The 17,718-nt window shown below is 42.0% G+C and overlaps 1 protein-coding gene across 1 annotated transcript in view; it reads right to left on the reverse strand.

Moving 5' to 3' along the window:
- scp2a (sterol carrier protein 2a) overlaps positions 1–17,718 on the reverse strand; it is a 99,377-nt gene that overhangs the window by 55,054 nt on the left and 26,605 nt on the right. The window contains exons 7-9 of the mRNA XM_063064239.1: positions 11,489–11,552; positions 9,064–9,150; positions 5,088–5,238 (exon numbers count right to left, since the gene is read on the reverse strand). Of these exons, the coding sequence (XP_062920309.1) occupies positions 5,088–5,238; positions 9,064–9,150; positions 11,489–11,552 (302 nt within the window). The remainder of the gene's footprint in view (positions 1–5,087; positions 5,239–9,063; positions 9,151–11,488; positions 11,553–17,718) is intronic.

The following is a 17,718-nucleotide window of genomic DNA, read 5'->3' on the forward strand; positions in this document are numbered from 1 at the left end:
TATTAAGGTTGTACGTAGTGTTATGTACCCAGTAACTGGGTTGCCAAACCAGCAGAAATGGATCACTCAGTTGGAGTCTGGATTACTGGAAGTAAGAAAGTTTTATTAAAGAAATAAGCAACACAGTACTCTAATCAAAAGGATAATGAATACAACAGTTCAGTAATGATAAACGCACATGTACACAGAAACTAGGATAATAGGATCAATCAAGCTCTATCGTCGTCTAGGGGTAAATGACCAGTTTCAAAGTGACGCAAAGTTCAGTTCAATTGAGTTCAGTTCAATTGAGTTCAGTTCAATTCACAGTAATCACTGCCGTGGGAGAGAGAGAGAGAGAGAAAGCGAATGAATATTCAAAAACGGCTTCCACACAGACCTTCGATATTCCTCGCAGTCAGCTTTCAGGCGAGCCCTTTGTAATGTCTTCTGAGGTCACCGACTGTGACCCCTCCGTTCCTCTACAGTGAACCTGGCACCCAGGCAAGGGCGGACACACACCAGGTTCCCGCCGATCGTTCCTTTCCACCCTGTGCGTCTATGGCTTGGTCCCGTGACCAGCCCTCCAAAACCAACTTGTGGGAGACGCACCGCTTCCAGGGTCTCGTTACCTCGGGGTGTCGTGTGTGTGTTGCCTTAGAGAACCTGTCCCTTTTTATCCCCCTGCTGGGGTATCGCCTGTCCATCACTTCAAACAGTTCAGGGTTCAAAGAGGAGCCGATCTTGACAGCTCTCAGACTGTCTCCTTCCGTTAAACTCTCCCGTCCCTTCATTAACATCTCCAAATGCTGCTCCATTGTTTTCCTTATCTCTCTTTCTCCTGAAGACAGGTGGCAGACCAACTGCTGATCCCACTGGTGCCAGCACAGGACAGTTAACATCTTAGTCTATGTGTACTTTCGTCACAGTAGGTACTAATAATAGCAGCATACATCATGTAAGAGAATAGAATTATTTTCCATAACATTTTCTTTTGTTAGTCATCAGAAGTAGTGCATGTACCGGTAATAAAAATAACTTGCTATTTTTGATATCCAAAAAAGTAAATCTTATGAATATCAAAAATGCTGAGTCACAGGTCACAAAGAAGTGAATTTAATCAAGAAAAGTTTTAAAGCAAGTTTTGAAACTAGAAGATTACTTCCACTATTCAGATTCCAAATGATTCACCTCATGGAAATGTTATTTTCCCTTCTCTACAACCATCCTCACATTGACAAACCCCAGACTCGTCATTAACTCAGTATCAATCCAGGACTGCCATATTTCACTATTCCCCTAACACCACCACTGGACTAATAATGTAATTTACTATGTTGCCTTTGCCTCAAGACCCCACTCCTAAATCTTCTCAGTCAGTAGGAATTCTGGAAAACATTAATAAAATGCACCATCTCTCTTCAGTATGCTTCAAAAATTGAGTTCCAGTAACTAATCCATACCCATGAGATACTGCTAATTCAGAAATGCTGTAGTTCTTGGCTTCACGTTCAGTTATCAAAATGAAACACAGGGTACATTATTCTCCCATTGAACTGGTCGTGTTGATACATCCACATTATTCATCTGAAATCAGTAACGCCGTTGAAGAGATTGAAACCCATCCGTGTTGGGATTCAACACCTCCCTCTGTAATTGGATCTTGGATTCCTGATGTAGAGGCCACAGACAGTCCGTATTGCCAGCAATATCTCCAGCTCCATTATGTTGAGTACTGGTGCCCTCCCGCCCCGGACTATGTGCTCAGCCCGCTCCTGTTCACGCTGCTAACGCCCAACTGTACTGCCAAATGCCCTTCTCGCCACATCATTAAGTTCACTGACAACACAACAGTGGTTGGCCTCATCAGCAACAATGATGAAATGGCATGAATGGAAGAGGCAGAGCAGCCTGTAGACTGGTGCAAACACAACAGCCCAAGTGACAGTGGGGACAAGACTAAAGAAATGACTGTGGACTTCAGGCTCACCGCTCCCAAATGCACATCAACGTGTTCTCCATGGAGAGAGTCACAAACATCAAGTTTCTTACTGATGATCTCATCACCCCTTTAGTCAAGAGAGCGCAGCAGTGCCTCCACTTCCCGAGGAGACTAAGGCAGGTGAAGCTTCCCCACCCGCATTCTCAGCATATTCTACCTGAACACCATCATGAGCGTCCTCACTAGCTGCATCATTGTTTGGTGGGTGATTTGCAATGCATTAGATCGCAAACCTTGCAATTGATAGTGAGGACAGCTGAAAACGTCATTGAGGTCTCCCCTCCTCCATTTAGGACATATACCAGCACCACTGTATATGTAGTTCGCCCAGCATTATCAAAAGGGACCTCTGATATTCTTTCCACAATCTGTCAGGAGCAAGGTGTCGCAGCACAAGAACTAGAACTGTCAGGTTTAGTAACAGCTTCTTCCCCCCAGGCTGTCAGACTTCTCAATCCCCTGCTGCCACCCAGCACACCTGTACACCCTGTCTGAATGCCCTGCCGACAACCACACACACACACACACACACACACACACACACACACACACACACACACACACTCACACACATACCCTCATCCTGCAATAATCACTTTTTGTCTTTTTTGTTGCTGTTTTCACTTATTTATATGACTGCCTGCTTTATTATAATAGTGCCCTGTCTCACATAAACATGCCGCTTGTACTTTATGTCAAACAGTAGATCTTTAGGCCCGGTTACTCAGGGACTTGTGATAATCTTATTTCACAGCAGTATACACTGGCTTGTTCTTTTGACCTCCGATATGCAGACGACACAATGCTGACTGCTATTTCCAAAGAGAAGCTCCAAGAAATACCAGATAAAGTCTTTGAAGAAAATGCAAAGAGAGGATTGACCATCAACTGCAACAAGATATGGTTGTCACAAAGTAGAAAGAAATACAGAAATGTGAACTGAAAGTGGGCAACCAAACAAACGGCGGTTCAATTACTTAGGGAGTGCAGTAACATCTGACAGTAGGGCTGATGTTGAAATTAGAAGGAAGGTTGGCATTGCTAAATGCATGTTCCAGTGTTTCAGCAAGATACTAAAGAAAGACAATTTCTATGGATACAAAACTCACGAGTGTAGCAGTGCTATGTTCATTCTTCACGGACATATGGAAGTGAACATTGGATAATATCAAGGCAAAATGAGGGAAGACTCGAAGGTGGTTTGTGAGAAAGACGATGAAAATATTGTGGAAGAACAGTGTAACAAATAAGGAAGTGTTGTGAAAAGCCGGAATAAGAAGAGATAAATCAGGAAACAGCAGCTATAATTTCTGGGACATGTACTGAACAAAGAGAAACTTAAGCATGATGGGAAAAATCAATGGAAGAAAAAGTCAGTTGACAGCACATGACATTCATGAGTTACATCAAGAGATGGACAGGCAGAAGTCTTGAAGAGTTTAGTAATACTTCCCAGATTAAAGACAGATGGAAAACCATAATAGCCCACACGGTACGTAATGATAATGATGATAATATGCTGGATTATAACTATGTGCTGTGTGTGACTATATATAGTGTGTTTTGAACCCAGGCCCCAGAGGACTGTGTATGGCTGAATGACAGTAAGCTTAATTTAAGTCAAACGTGCAACTAACAACAAGCTATAGCAACTTAACTGATATGGCTATTTGCAGAAAAGCACCATGGAAGGCATTAGTTGATTTAAATCCTTTACAAATTTGTAGTAATGCTTGGTACACTTCACCTTTAATATGAGCCCTGCAATGCAAAGCTCTGTTGATAATTGTTTCTTTCCAAAAGTGAGACATCTCCACCTAATGGCTAATTTAGGAATTGAATCCAATCAGAAAGGTTTGTCTTCGCTGTCTTTTCAGAATTGACAACTAGAATCCACCCATTTCTCTACCTCCTTTCGTTCCAATCCTGATGAAGGGTCTTGGCTGAAAGATCAACTGTTTATTCCTCTCCATAGATGCTACATGACTTGCTGAGTTCCTTCACCATTTTCTGTGTATTGCCCCTCATGCTGTTTTCTATTTCAATCGTTACGTAGGCTAGGATCACTAAGCTAGGGGCCACTGTTTCATTCTCCCTTCTATCCTACATTTAAAACAATGGTGGCATTTTACACCACTTTTCCTTCTTTTCATTAAAGTATTGCAATTAATATACAGTATTATTTACCACACGGAGGGAATTTGCTATGTTCAAATGCAACATTCCTTCCAAAAACGCAAATTCATTGTTTATTTTTTCAGAGATATACTGTCATAGCCAGTGAATATCACAGGATTAATAACCAATTTATGGATCCCACAAATATTGATCATGATAACATTATGGGAAAACACTAATCAGTAAGGTAGATTAATGAGTTTCATTGATCCTGATGTTAGATTCTACACTTAATCTTTCTTTCACTCTTGGAAACTTTTGGAATTGATATTAACATTAACAATTTTCTAAGGCATTTAAAGTTATTTTTCATTTTTCTCCTTTACAGTCAGTCATTACAGCACAACCTCAATATCATTAACAAGTTATGGTCCAGTTGAGAACATGATCCTACTATTTTCAATAACTGATGGCTGGAGTTAATGCTAGTGAGTGGGAATCATTTATCCTTGGAGGTTCTAGTCTGCAGGATCCAGATTTCAATTTGATCTCAAATCACAAACAGTAGTTTTATTTCTGGCTGGAACAGCTTTACAATAGGTAAATTGACAATTCATAACCAGTAGGTGTCATTTCTATACTGTCTTGAAAACTATGCAATATGACAACCTACTTCAGATTGAACTCTGAAGACCAGGGTAGCAAAACAGTAAACCTGTTTTCAGATGTTCATGCATATTAATAAACAGCAACCAATGGCTTTCAAAGGGACTATGGTTCACAGGCAGCAGGAAAACTTGTTAAAATAGTACTGGAGTGAGTGAAAGTAGTTCAAGCTACACATTGCATTATCCATGCCCTGCCCAAACCACTCATCTTGGTTTGGAAAAATTAAAATTAAAAAAAAATTGTAATTTAAAAATCTAAAATACTGCACACAAGTAGCTCTTCCATTTATAAAGATCAGACATAAAATTGAAAATCCTACCGCCTTAATGCAGCTGTTTTCTTGAAAGGTGCTGGGCAAATCAGTTCTCATTTCCTGGGCAAGGATTTCAACAGCTTTGGACTCCAGACCATGTCTCTGTACAAATTTCTCACTTGCCAGGATTGCTGCTCCTGCCCCATTAGACGTTGGGCTAGTTAGAAAAATAAAATCACAAATTAAGTCAAAACGTGGAAATATTTCACTATTTTATTAATTACAGTAAGTTCATCAAACAAAAATTTAAAAAAAATTCTGGGATGGAAGAGTTTTGTTTAACTGCTATTTTGGCCCCAACTTTCATGACCCTTCCTGATGTTACTGCACCACATCCTTAGCAGTTGTCCTTTATGTGTGGTCATAGATAAAGGTTTTAAATCATGAAAAAGCATCATCAATTACCACCAACACCAAGCTCATCCATCACTATCTCCAGATACATCCTGAACCAGGAGCTGACAGGATCAGACAGTGACGGTCCTGACAAGATGGCACCAGCGACCGACAGACATGTTGCAGACAGCTCACCAAACAACTAGATACTCTTCTAGATACTCCTCTTCTTTAAGATATTCTTCTTCTCAATTGTGGATCAGTTGCAGCCTGTAATTTCTCTCTTAAGGATATATTTTTGAATTTTTAAGCCGTATTTTGAGAGCAAGATTAAAATTGTTGTGTGATGGGGTCCTGAATTACCCTTTATGAACCGTGCTCGATTACCCCTATGAACTGTGCTTTTGAAAAGAGAGAGAGAGAGAGTTATTTAACACTGACATGTTGATTTGAAAGAGAGAGAGAGAGAGAGAGAGACGAAGACTGCTCACAGGTTGTTTATACTTCCTTCAAGGATATTTGCCTGCTTGCATTTCTTACAGACAGAGAGGAAGGAGGAGTTATTTGAATGACAGCTGGTATCCAGTACGGTGAGATAAATAGGAGGTCAGATGATATAGACCTCAGACACATGTTTTGGACACTGAATGAGCTTTGTTGTGCCCGCAGAAAAAGTGGGTTTTTGGAGGATCGATCAGGCGGATTGATCAGTGGCTCCTGCAGTGAAAAGGAAAGGTAGTGACCGGTGGAGAGTTGTCCATGTGTCCACCCTTGCCTGGGTGATAGCTCCACCACAGAAAACCGGTCCCCTTTGTTGTGGTCACAGTCGGTGACTTTTAAAGGATTTCGGGGGATGTAGAGAAGATCAATGGTGTCAGCTCACCTGAAGACTCAAATCTCTCCCTCTCTCTCTCCATCACTACTCAACTCAATACCACCAACTGAACTTCACTCATCATCGTAAGACTGTATCTTTTTACCCCTAGACTTGAAGAAGCTTGATTTTCATATATATTCCACACTTACTTTTATATAATCATTGCTAACCTGTTTGATTTATCTACATTTACATTACTGTATTGTGTAGTTACTAATAAATATTATTAGGTAATAGCAGTACTGGACTCCAAAGTGTTTTCTATTTCTGCTGGTTCTTTATTCCCGTCACGGGGTACGTGACAGTTGAGGAAGACAAGAGCAGAAAACAAACAGCTGTTCAGCACCATCTGCCTGCATCTGACCAGTCACCCTCTCTTCTCGCTACTGCCATCAAGTGGTAGGTGCAGAAGTCTTGGGTCACACAATGCCAGGTTCAGGAGCAGTTGTTGTCCTTCAGCCAATGGGCTCCTGGACGGGCTTCACTTGCCTTAGTGCTGAATGTGCTCCACAGCTGTGCAATCACTTTCGGGGACTCTACAGTTCATGTTCTATGTTCTTGTTTACTTTTTTTTTCCACTATTTGTGCAATTTGATTAAGGTGCTTCAGTGCTGAACTGACTTTGCAGCTGTGGCCTAAACCTATTGGGCTCCTGGACCGGTTTCACATGCCTCAGCAGATCCAAGGCTGTGGACTCACGTTCAAGGTCACTGTGGCTAATATTCTGTGTTTTATTTGCTTATTTTTTATTGTTTGAACGATCTGTTCTTTTTTCGCCCCGACACATTGGGTGTTTGATGGTCTTTGTTTTGTGAGGTTTTTCTTTAAGTGGATTCTACTGTGTTTCTTTGTTTTGTGGCTGCCTGAAAGAAGACGAGTCTTTAAGGTTGTGTACTGTAAACATACTTTAATAATAAATGTACTTTGACTTGAACTTTAATGTCCAATCAGAATGGTATTCTCAACAAACTGGATCCCATGATACTTCCCAGCACCAATGATCATTTCATGCTGTTAGATGATGAATTGGAATTTTCTTCTCAAAATAAACAAAGACAGATATTCATTGTCAGTTGTCAAGAGTATCATGTTGTACCATTGACCAAGCTGGCAAAGTCCTGAAGGACATGCTAGTGAGATATGATCTACAATAGGTGTTGACACAACTGACGAGAGAGATAAACCTAGTTGACCTCATTCTCACTAATTCTGCAGATGTAACTGTCACGGCAGTATTAGTGAGAGTGACAGATCAGATGAGAACACATCCTACCCACATCACATAGTTTAGCAAAACAATTGCAAAACTGAATAGATTAGAACAAATAGTGGGGTGCCAAGACAACAGACATATTTTTAGTCAGACCAAAACTAGACATCCTTTGGCATATACATGTACCTTCATGTTTATCATATCTGTCCTACATCATTAATAACAATTAAGGGATCACGGCCAATTCGAAGAAGTACAGAAGTTGGATGCAGCACCAAACATACCTCATAACAATGTCTCAAACTGATGAAATGGAAAAACAGGGCTACAAAGCAATATTGGAGTTAAAGGTGGTGAAAGAGGGCAATTTCTCCCAGCACATCTGCATAACAGTTTAAATTCTTCTTTCTACTGCCTCTTCTTTCCTTTCCAAGGTGGCTGGGGTCCTGTCAAGAGTCCATGATCTACAGCAGCATACAAACTACAGTTCTTCATGGTGGCATGTTCCCGTTCTTGAAGCTCGCTGATTGGCTGCATTTCAATATCTCCAGGAGCAGCCTGGAGACAGGCACCTTTGGGGTGTGGCCTCGCACAGCCCTGTGGATTCAATTTCCCACTTGTGTCACAAACTGAGGTGTCGCAGGAGACTGGAACACCATAACAGTGGGTACAGCTATCAGAGGCCTCTGTATTTGCTCGCTCTCTCTCTCACGATGGTGAGCGAGAGTTTGCTGTCAATTCTGGAGTCAGGGAAATGTAATAAAAGCAGTGCCTGAGACTGTAACAGTGAAACAACAAGCTATTTGTCTCCCCTCTCGCTGCGGAAGGACCGATACTTCCCTCTCCTTTGTTGGTGAGAGAGAGCCTGTGCCATGTTGAATTGTCAGGCGAACAAGTTTTTGTTGGACTGCAGATCATAGCCTCTCTTTAGGGGCTTTGTTATTGCTCGCTTGCTGGGGAGTGGGTGCTGATGCTTCCTGCTAGAATAAGTTGGCGGGGGGGAAGAGGAGGGTATGGCTGATGATTTAGCTGCTGCTTGCGCAAGGAAGGGAGGGGCTTTGCAGTTCTTATGTTTTTATTCTGTCATTCATTCTTGGGGGTTTTGTTGGATTTCATGAATACCTGAGGAGAGTAAGAATTCCAGGTCGTATATTGTATCCATTCTGATACTAAGTGGAACCATTGAACAGCAAGAGCAAAAGCAGTGCACCTCAATCCATAAAGAGCACATCAGATCAAATCACGCTAAGCCCTGCGACAGCTTGTTCTGAAAGAGGCAGATAATGAACCAGCAAGTGAAAGGAAGCAGTTTTATGAACATATACATATGGTTTATTTTCCTCACAAAAATAGCATATGGACAATAAAGGATCCTGGCTGAGTCAAGAGGCCACGTCCAGTCGAGCTGCTGAGAGGCCCAGAGACCTTGCAGCCATCTTCCTACCCAAGCAGGCCAGGAGAAAAATGGCCCCACCACAATTTGAGTGACACTTTTTGGTTGATTTTTTTAAAAAAATATGACCAGACAACAAACTGAACAAGTAGCCCAAGCTTACCAGCACTGCAGGAGAGTCAGGAATTCAAAGACCTGACGAGACTTCATCACCTGATCAATACTGAACTCCTGTTGGAACTGGGAATATCTAAATAAAAGTATATATAATTAATTAAAAAGAGATCCAAATTTGTGATGACTGTACTTCATAGTCAATATTTCAACCTTAGAATAGTCAACAGAAACCAAGTTGTAGCAGTTCCTGAATAAACCAAAGAATTGGAAGTATTTGATTTATTTTACCAATCTGAATAGCCACTCTAAGGGAGTAGACCAAAAAAAAGGCAGAAGGTATACATTGTGGAAAAATAAACTATTGGAAATGAGGATTATGGCAGAAAAGTGGACAAGGCCACTGATTACATCAACTACAGTACTGGATGGGGAGCTAGCACAAAGGGCTTATTGGCCCAATCCTGCATTTCTTATTGTTAGTTTTTCCTCTGTCTCTTTCCCCACCAAATGCCATGGCTCGTTATCCCTCCAACTCCTCAGCCACAGCAACTCAGGCAAATAAACCAACAACGATTCCCATGTTTCTGAAGTAGTTTGGAAGGAAAGTAAAAGAGAAAGAGATTTATTCTCAGTGGAGAATCAATGAGATGGGATACCCTATGGCTTTGTTTGGAATCAAAATACTTTATACAGAACGTTCCCTTGATGTAATAGTTTGTGGAGTACAATCAGCATAGTGGTTAGCATAATGCTTTACTGCACCAGCGATCAGAAGATTGGGGTTCCAATTCCTGTGACTGCATGTTGCTGCCTGGTTTCCTCCCATATTTTTCAAAAAGATGTATATGCCAGGGGTAGGCAACCTTAAGCACAAATGATTTTCTAGCATGCATTATTCATTAATTTGAGGCAAAACATAACTAGACGTATTTAAATGGATAATTCCCATATTTCAAGTTTTTTATGGCATTCATCTGGCCCACCGTCCGCTCATTGATATGTGATCCGGCCCACAAAGGCGAAAAGGTTGCCGACCCGTGGTCTAGGCGAAGGTTAGTAAGTTGTGGGCAGGCTCTGTTATCACCTGAAGCATGGGCTGTGCTGGTCCTTGACACAAAATGATTCTTTTCACCGTATGTTTCAATATTTCGATGTATATGTGACAAAGCCAATCTTTAAAAAAAACATTGAAGTACTGGAAAAAGGCAATGAGTAAAGTCTTTTATTTTGTCATCAAGCTTTTTTCTTGTGTTCTTCAAGTGACTTTTACTGAAGCCAAAACCGACAATAGGATCAACTTTCTGGCAATAATTTGTTGTGGATTTAAACTACTAGCCTTGAACCTAAAAGTTAGGTCAAACACACAACAGAATTGTCTGTGTCATCCTAATTCCCCTCTAATATTCATGAAACAAAATTTTGAAAATGACCACCAAAATATTTAATTCCAAGTAAATCCCTGAGAGACTAAAATGTAAATTAGCACTTGCAATTTTGGACTATGACAGCCAAAATCTTCATTATTGGAAGAATATGACAAGATTAATACATCTTGGCTCTAGATATGTTTATTTTTAAAGAAATTTGGGATTACAGATGAATGAAAGCAAATGTGTGCATTCATCATTTCAAATCAAAAATCAGGTTTCTTAATAAAAGTTTAAAGGATATGTCACAATTGCCTCACACATGAACTTCAATAACCTAAACATTCTGAGGTTCTGCAAATAAAAGATAATAACAAGAAGATAAAAAGCTTAATCCTTTGACAGCTAAATGCCAGCGAGAAAAAAATATATACATAAAACATTAATCCTGTAAAATCACAAGGGGAGAGTGGACTGAAGATTACAAATGATTTAGAGATATATTTTATTCCCTTGTAGAAGAGTCAGTATTCTGACCTATTTATTATCAAAAAGAAACCAGACCAAGCCAATGACCTCAATGGCAGTCCACAATCCACAGAGCTGCGTCACAGCTAACACAGAATTAATACCTTTGCTTCATCCCACAAAAATTCCAAATATTCAAAATATAAAGATTCATTATTTAGATATTCATCACAAGCTTTGGATCCTTTCCAAGGATTCCAAATTGTCAAAATCTTCATTACGCTCAGCCTTTCCAACAATTCTGCAACATTAAACTTTTAAAATCGTAATTTTTAATAGAAATCTCATCCTTCAGAATTCTTTTCATTATTATTTCCCCGGCTTATGAGCATTAAGAACATAAGAACACAGGAAATCGGAGCAGGAGTAGACCATCCGGCCCATCGTACCTGCTCCACTGTTGAATATGACCATGGATTCATCTCCATTTACCTGCCTTTTCCCGCATAACCCTTAATTCCCCTACCATCAAAAATCTATCCAACGTTGATAGATATCTTTCACCTAGATAGATCAACAAAAATAATACAAACATCACTGTCAATGATTAATCAAAAGCAAGCAAACTTTACTCACGGGTTATTTGTAGAATGCTTGTGATTTTTCCAAGCTATCTTGGCAAAGTGCTCTGGTTTCGTCCCTGCAATTAAAAAAAAGAGGTAATGTACTGGAAACATATTATACTGAACCTTTAAATAGTATGAAAAACAATACAGGCTTGTACAATTCAAGTCCTCCATCTGCTAACTATGACATTTCTTTGCAAATCACTCTTCCTGATGCAAGGTTTCAACCCGAAAATGTCAACAATTCCTCTCTCCATCAAGTTTGCTTCAGCAGATTGTTCATTGCTCCGGATATGTTTGCAAGTTGAATCTGGGGCAACTTCAAATCAATCTGCATTGAAGTAAATTCAAAACTACTTAGAAGACAACTACATTGACACTGTTCTTCAGCCAACTTGCATGGATGTTAACACAGAGAATGAAGAAGGACCAACATTTTCGAACCTCTATGAGTCATGTATAGATTTCAACTCATTTCCCAAAAAAGTTGAAGAAAGCTTAAGTGTGAATTTTATACAACAGTAAATTCAAATTTTTTTTTAAAAAGCCACAGACATTGGCAACACACTTAAAAGAGAGCATGAGTTGACCTAGACTGTAGAATTAGGCAAATAATAAACAGGAAACTGACTTCTCCCATATTAGGAAGAGGACTGAGGGGAAGATCAGTCTGAGAAGGAGCTCCATTACACTCCCACTAAGACAGTATAGTCAGGGTTACGTGAGCTAGATCTTGGGAGTCTGCAAAAACTTGGAACCAGCAATAATTATAAGAAGCAGACAACATTTCTGGTTTTAGTCCCTTTGTCAGAACTCAATGTTGACCACTTTCCTTTCCATGGATGCTGCCAGGTCTGCTGAGTGTTTCCAGCATTTTCAGTTTTTGGTTTAGATTTCTGGCATCTTCAGAAGTTTTGATTACCAACAGCTATCAAGAGGATGGCAGCTTGTTGATGTTAAAGATTCTCAGGTGAGAATAGCCAATGGCAAATGCTGTGGTCACAGGGCTGCAAGAGTGGAGAAATACGAGAATTGGGCTGAGAAGAAAACGATAGCAGAGCAGTTTAAAGCTCGGCAGCATAGGTAACATGGGCTAACTAAGTGAAAATGAACCTTAAAAGTCAAATGAGAACAGAAAGGTGTGCAGGTTGTGCAAGAGACCTACAAGAGTATCCATTAGTGTGACATACAGTAGTTAATGATCCTAGATTCCAACAACTTTGCAAATCCTAATGCACCTCTGCCGAACAGTGCAGTGTGAAAATTCCCATATAAATGTTTACATAAATATTTTTAATTCACTGAGCTAACTACATGATAGCTCACTGAGGAGGAAACCAGAGGTCCATAAGCCAGTCCTCATCGGGGAATCAGAGGAGAAAAGAGTCGGCAAATTTAAATTTCTTGGTGCTATCATTCCAGGGGATCTGTTCCGGGTCCAAAATGTAAGTGCCATTACGAAGAAAGCATGCCAGCACCTCAACTTTTTGAGAAGTTTGTGAAGAATTAGCACGTAATTTAAACTTTCACAAACTACTATAGAATCCCATCTAGGTATGGGCATCCCAGTTGTATACAATCCAGAAATTCCTGGTATGGAAATATCAATGCCCTTGTATAGAAAAGCCTACAAAAAGTAGTGGATATGGCCCCGTCCATCATGGGTAAAGCCTTTCCCATCACTGAGCACATCTACATGGAGCGCTGTCACAGGAAAGCAGCATCTGTCATCAAGGATCTCCCACCCCCACACCAACCATCCAGGCCACGTACTCTTCTCGCTGCTGCCATCAGAAAGAAGGTACAGGAGCCACAGGACACACACCACCAGGTTCAGGAACAGTTATTAGATTAGATTCAACTTTATTGTCAGTGTGCCGAGTACAGATACAAAGCCAATGAAATGCATTTAGCATCTGACCAAAAATGCAAAGAATAGCGTTATTTATAAAATAACTGCAAATAAAAAAAAGTGCTACAGCGCACAAATATAAAAGTACTGAGACAGTACAATACGGATGCAATACTGCTTAGCACTGGGATGAGAGGTTCAGCAGGGTCACAGCCTCAGGGAAGAAGCTCTTTCTGCGCCTGCTGGTGCGGGAGCGGAGGCTCCTGTAGCACCTACCGGAAGGGAGGAGAGTAAAATGTCCATGGTTAGGGTGAGATGCATCCCTGATAATGCTTTTCAACCTGTCCAGGCAGCGTTTATGGTAGATGTTCTCAATGGTGGGCAATTGGGTGCCGATAATCCACTGGGCAGTTTTCACCACCCGCTGGAGTGCGTTGCAGTCCGATACAGGACAATTGCCATACCACACTGAGATGCAGTTGGTGAGTATGCTCTCAGTGGTACAGTGGTAAAAATCTGTCAGTATCCTGGGACAGAGGTGAGCTTTCTTCATGCTCTGCAGGAAATAAAGGCACTGTTGCACCTTTTTGATGAGGATGGAGGAGTTCAGGGACCAGGTGAGATCATTGGAAATGTGGACACCAAGGAATCTGAAGCTTGATACACACTCCACTACAGTTCCGTTGATGTAGATGGGGACGTGAGTGTGACTCCTGGCATGCCTGAAGTCCACAATGATCTCCTTGGGCTTCTTGTTAAGGGCCAGATTGTTGTCGGCACACCACTTAGCCAGGTGCTGGACCTTGTCCCTGTAGGCCGTCTCATCATCCCCTATGATCAGACCAACCACCGTGGTGTCGTCTGCGAACTTGATTATGGAGTTAGAACCATGTACAGGAATGAAGTCATAGGTGAAAAGGGAGTACAGAAGAGGGCTCAGCACACAGCCTTGAGGCACGCCTTCAGGGTGAGAGTGGAGGAGGAGAGGTTGTCTAACTTAACTGATTACCTCTCAACTATCAAGTTCTTGAACCAGAGGGGATAACTACATTCAGTTTCACTTGCCCATCACTGAACTATTCCCACAATCTATGGACTCCCACTTGAGGACTCCAACTAATATTTTAGATATTTATTGCTCATCTATTATTATTTCTTTTTTCTCCTACATTTTGTATTTGGACAGTTGTTTTTTTTTGCACATTGGTTTTTGCCTGTCTTCTTGGGTGTGATCATTCATTGATTCTATTGTGCTTCTTCTTGTATTTACTGTGATTGCCCACAAGAAAATAAATCTCTGGGTTGTATATGACTGTGACACCAATACTGTAAGAGGACTAAACAACAGGAAATCTGCAGATGCTGGAATTTCAAGCAACACACACCAAAGTTGCTGGTGAACGCAGCAGGCCAGGCAGCATCTCTAGGAAGAGTACAGTCGACGTTTCAGGCCGAGACCCTTCGTCAGGACTAACTGAAGGAAGAGTTAGTAAGAGATTTGAAAGTGGGAGGGGGAGGGGGAGATCCAAAATGATAGGAGAAGACAGGAGGGGGAGGGATGGAGCCAAGAGCTGGGCAGGTGATTGGCAAAGGGGATATGAGAGAATCATGGGACAGGAGGCCCAGGGAGAAGGAAAAGGCGGGGGGGGACCCCAGAGGATGGGCAAGGGGTATAGTCAGAGGGGCAGAGGGAGAAGGAGAGTGAGAGAAAGAATGTGTGTATAAAAATAAATAACGGATGGGGTACGAGGGGGAGGTGGGGCATTAGCGGAAGTTAGAGAAGTCGATGTTCATGCCATCAGGTTGGAGGCTACCCAGATGGAATATAAGGTGTTGTTCCTCCAACCTGAGTGTGGCTTCATCTTTACAGTACAGGAGGCCGTGGATAGACATGTCAGAATGGGAATGGGATGTGGAATTAAAATGTGTGGCCACTGGGAGATCCTGCTTTCTCTGGCAGACAGAGCATAGGTGTTCAGCAAAGCAGTCTCCCAGTCTGCGTCGGGTCTCGCCAATATATAGAAGGCCACATTTGGAGCACCAGACGCAGTATATCACCCCAGCCAACTCACAGGTGAAGTGTCGCCTCACCTGGAAGGACTGTCTGGGGCCCTGAATGGTGGTAAGGGAGGAAGTGTAAGGGCATGTGTAGCACTTGTTCCGCTTACAAAGATAAGTGCCAGGAGGGAGATCAGTGGGGAGGGATGGGGGGGATGAATGGACAAGGGAGTCGTGTAGGGAGCGATCCCTGCTGAAAGCAGAGAGGCGAGGGAGGGAAAGATGTGCTTAGTGGTGGAATCCCATTGGAGGTGGTGGAAGTGACGGAGAATAATATGTTGGACCCGGAGGCTGGTGGGGTGGTAGGTGAGGACCAGGGGGACCCTATTCCTAGTGGGGTGACGGGAGGATGGAGTGAGAGCAGATGTACGTGAAATGGGGGAGATGCGTTTAAGAGCAGAGTTGATAGTGGATGAAGGGAACCCCCTTTCTCTAAAAAAGGAAGACATCTCCCTCGTCCTAGAATGAAAAGCCTCATCCTGAGAGCAGATGCGGCGGAGACGGAGGAATTGCGAGAAGGGGATGACATTTTTGCAAGAGACAGGGTGAGAAGAGGAATAGTCCAGATAGCTGTGAGAGTCAGTAGGCTTATAGTAGACATCAGTGGATAAGCTGTCTCCAGAGACAGAGACAGAAAGATTTAGAAAGGGGAGGGAGGTGTCAGAAATGGACCAGGTAAATTTGAGGGCAGGGTGAAAGTTGGAGGCAAAGTTAATAAAGTCAACGAGCTTTGCATGCGTGCAGGAAGCAGCGCCAATGCAGTCGTCGATGTGGCGAAGGAGAAGTAGGGGACAGATACCAGAATAGGCACGGAACATAGATTGTTCCACAAAGCCAACAAAAAGGCAGGCATAGCTAGGACCCAATCGGGTGCCCACAGCTACACCTTTAGTTTAGAGGAAGTGGGAGGAGCCAAAGGAGAGATTATTAAGAGTAAGGACTAATTCCACTAGACGGAGCAGAGTGGTGGTAGAGGGGAACTGATTAGGTCTGGAATCCAAAAAGAGGACTAGGTAGGATAACAAATAAACTCTTCTCGAGCCCGTAAAGAGTTGGGCTGGATGGGATAGTTTGTCAAATGTATTCAGGAAAGTTTTGTGAATCAGTACGTAGAAGTCCCAAAAAGAGAACATGCAAAATTAGATCTGCTTTGAGGGAATGACAGGGCAAGTGACAGAAGTTTGTGTAGGGGAACACTTTGCATTTAGCAATTACTAGTTTCAAGGTAATTATGGAAAAGGGTAGGTCTGGTCCTCGAACTGAGATTTTAAATTGGAGAAAGGACAATTTTGATTGGATCAAGAAGGATCTGGCAACTATGGATTGGGACAGGCTGTTTTCTGGCAAAGGTGTACTTGGTAAGTGGGAGGCCTTCAAAAGTGAAATCCGAGAGCTCACTGATGAGGAAACCAGATCTTAAATGGATTTTTTTTTGGAGCTGTTGTTACTTTGCGAGACGGACGCAGAGCTTATATAAGTGAGGCAAAGCAGCAAAAAGGTCAGGGACCTCATACAAATTACAGGGGAGGAAATGTTTGCTGTCTTGAGGAAAATTCACATGGACAAATCCCCAAGGCTTGACAAGTTGTTCCTTCGAACCCTGTGGGAAGCAAATGCAGAAATTGCAAGGGCCTGAGCAGACATTTAAATTATCCTTAGTGACAGACGAGGTACCGGAGGATTAGATAGCTAATACTGTTCCACTGTTTAATAAAGGCTCTAAGGATAAACCAGGAATTTATAAGCTGGTGAGCCTGACATCAGTAGTGGGAAAGTTACTGGAAGGTACTCTAAGGGACCGGATATATGAGTATTTGGAGAGACATGGACTAATCAGGGATGGCCAGCATAGCTTTGTGTGTGGTAGGTGATTTCTAACCAACTTAAAAGAGTTTTTCAAGGAGTTTACCGGAAAGTTGGTGAAAGCAAGGCAGTGGAAGTTGTCTACATGGACTTCAGCAAGACATTTGACAAGGTCCTGCATGGGAAGTTGGTCAAGAGGGTTCAGTCGCTTTGCATTCAAGGTGAGGTAGTAAACTGGATTAGACATTGGCTTTGCAGAAGCCAGACAGTGGTAGTAGAAGGTTGCCTCTCTGACAGGGGGCCTGTGACGAGTGAAGTGCCGTAGGATGCATTGCTGCATCCTTCATTGTTTGTCATCTATATGAATTACCTGCATATTAATATGATTAATTGGATCACTAAATTTGCAGATGACACCAAGATTGGAGGTGTACTGGACAGCGAAGAAGACTATCAGAGCCTACAGCAGGATTTGAACTAGCTGGAATAATAGGCAGAATAATGGGCTGAAAATGGCACATGGAATT

The sequence above is a fragment of the Mobula hypostoma genome, chromosome 12 (assembly GCF_963921235.1).
Source record: "Mobula hypostoma chromosome 12, sMobHyp1.1, whole genome shotgun sequence".
In the NCBI taxonomy this organism is placed as follows: domain Eukaryota; kingdom Metazoa; phylum Chordata; class Chondrichthyes; order Myliobatiformes; family Myliobatidae; genus Mobula; species Mobula hypostoma.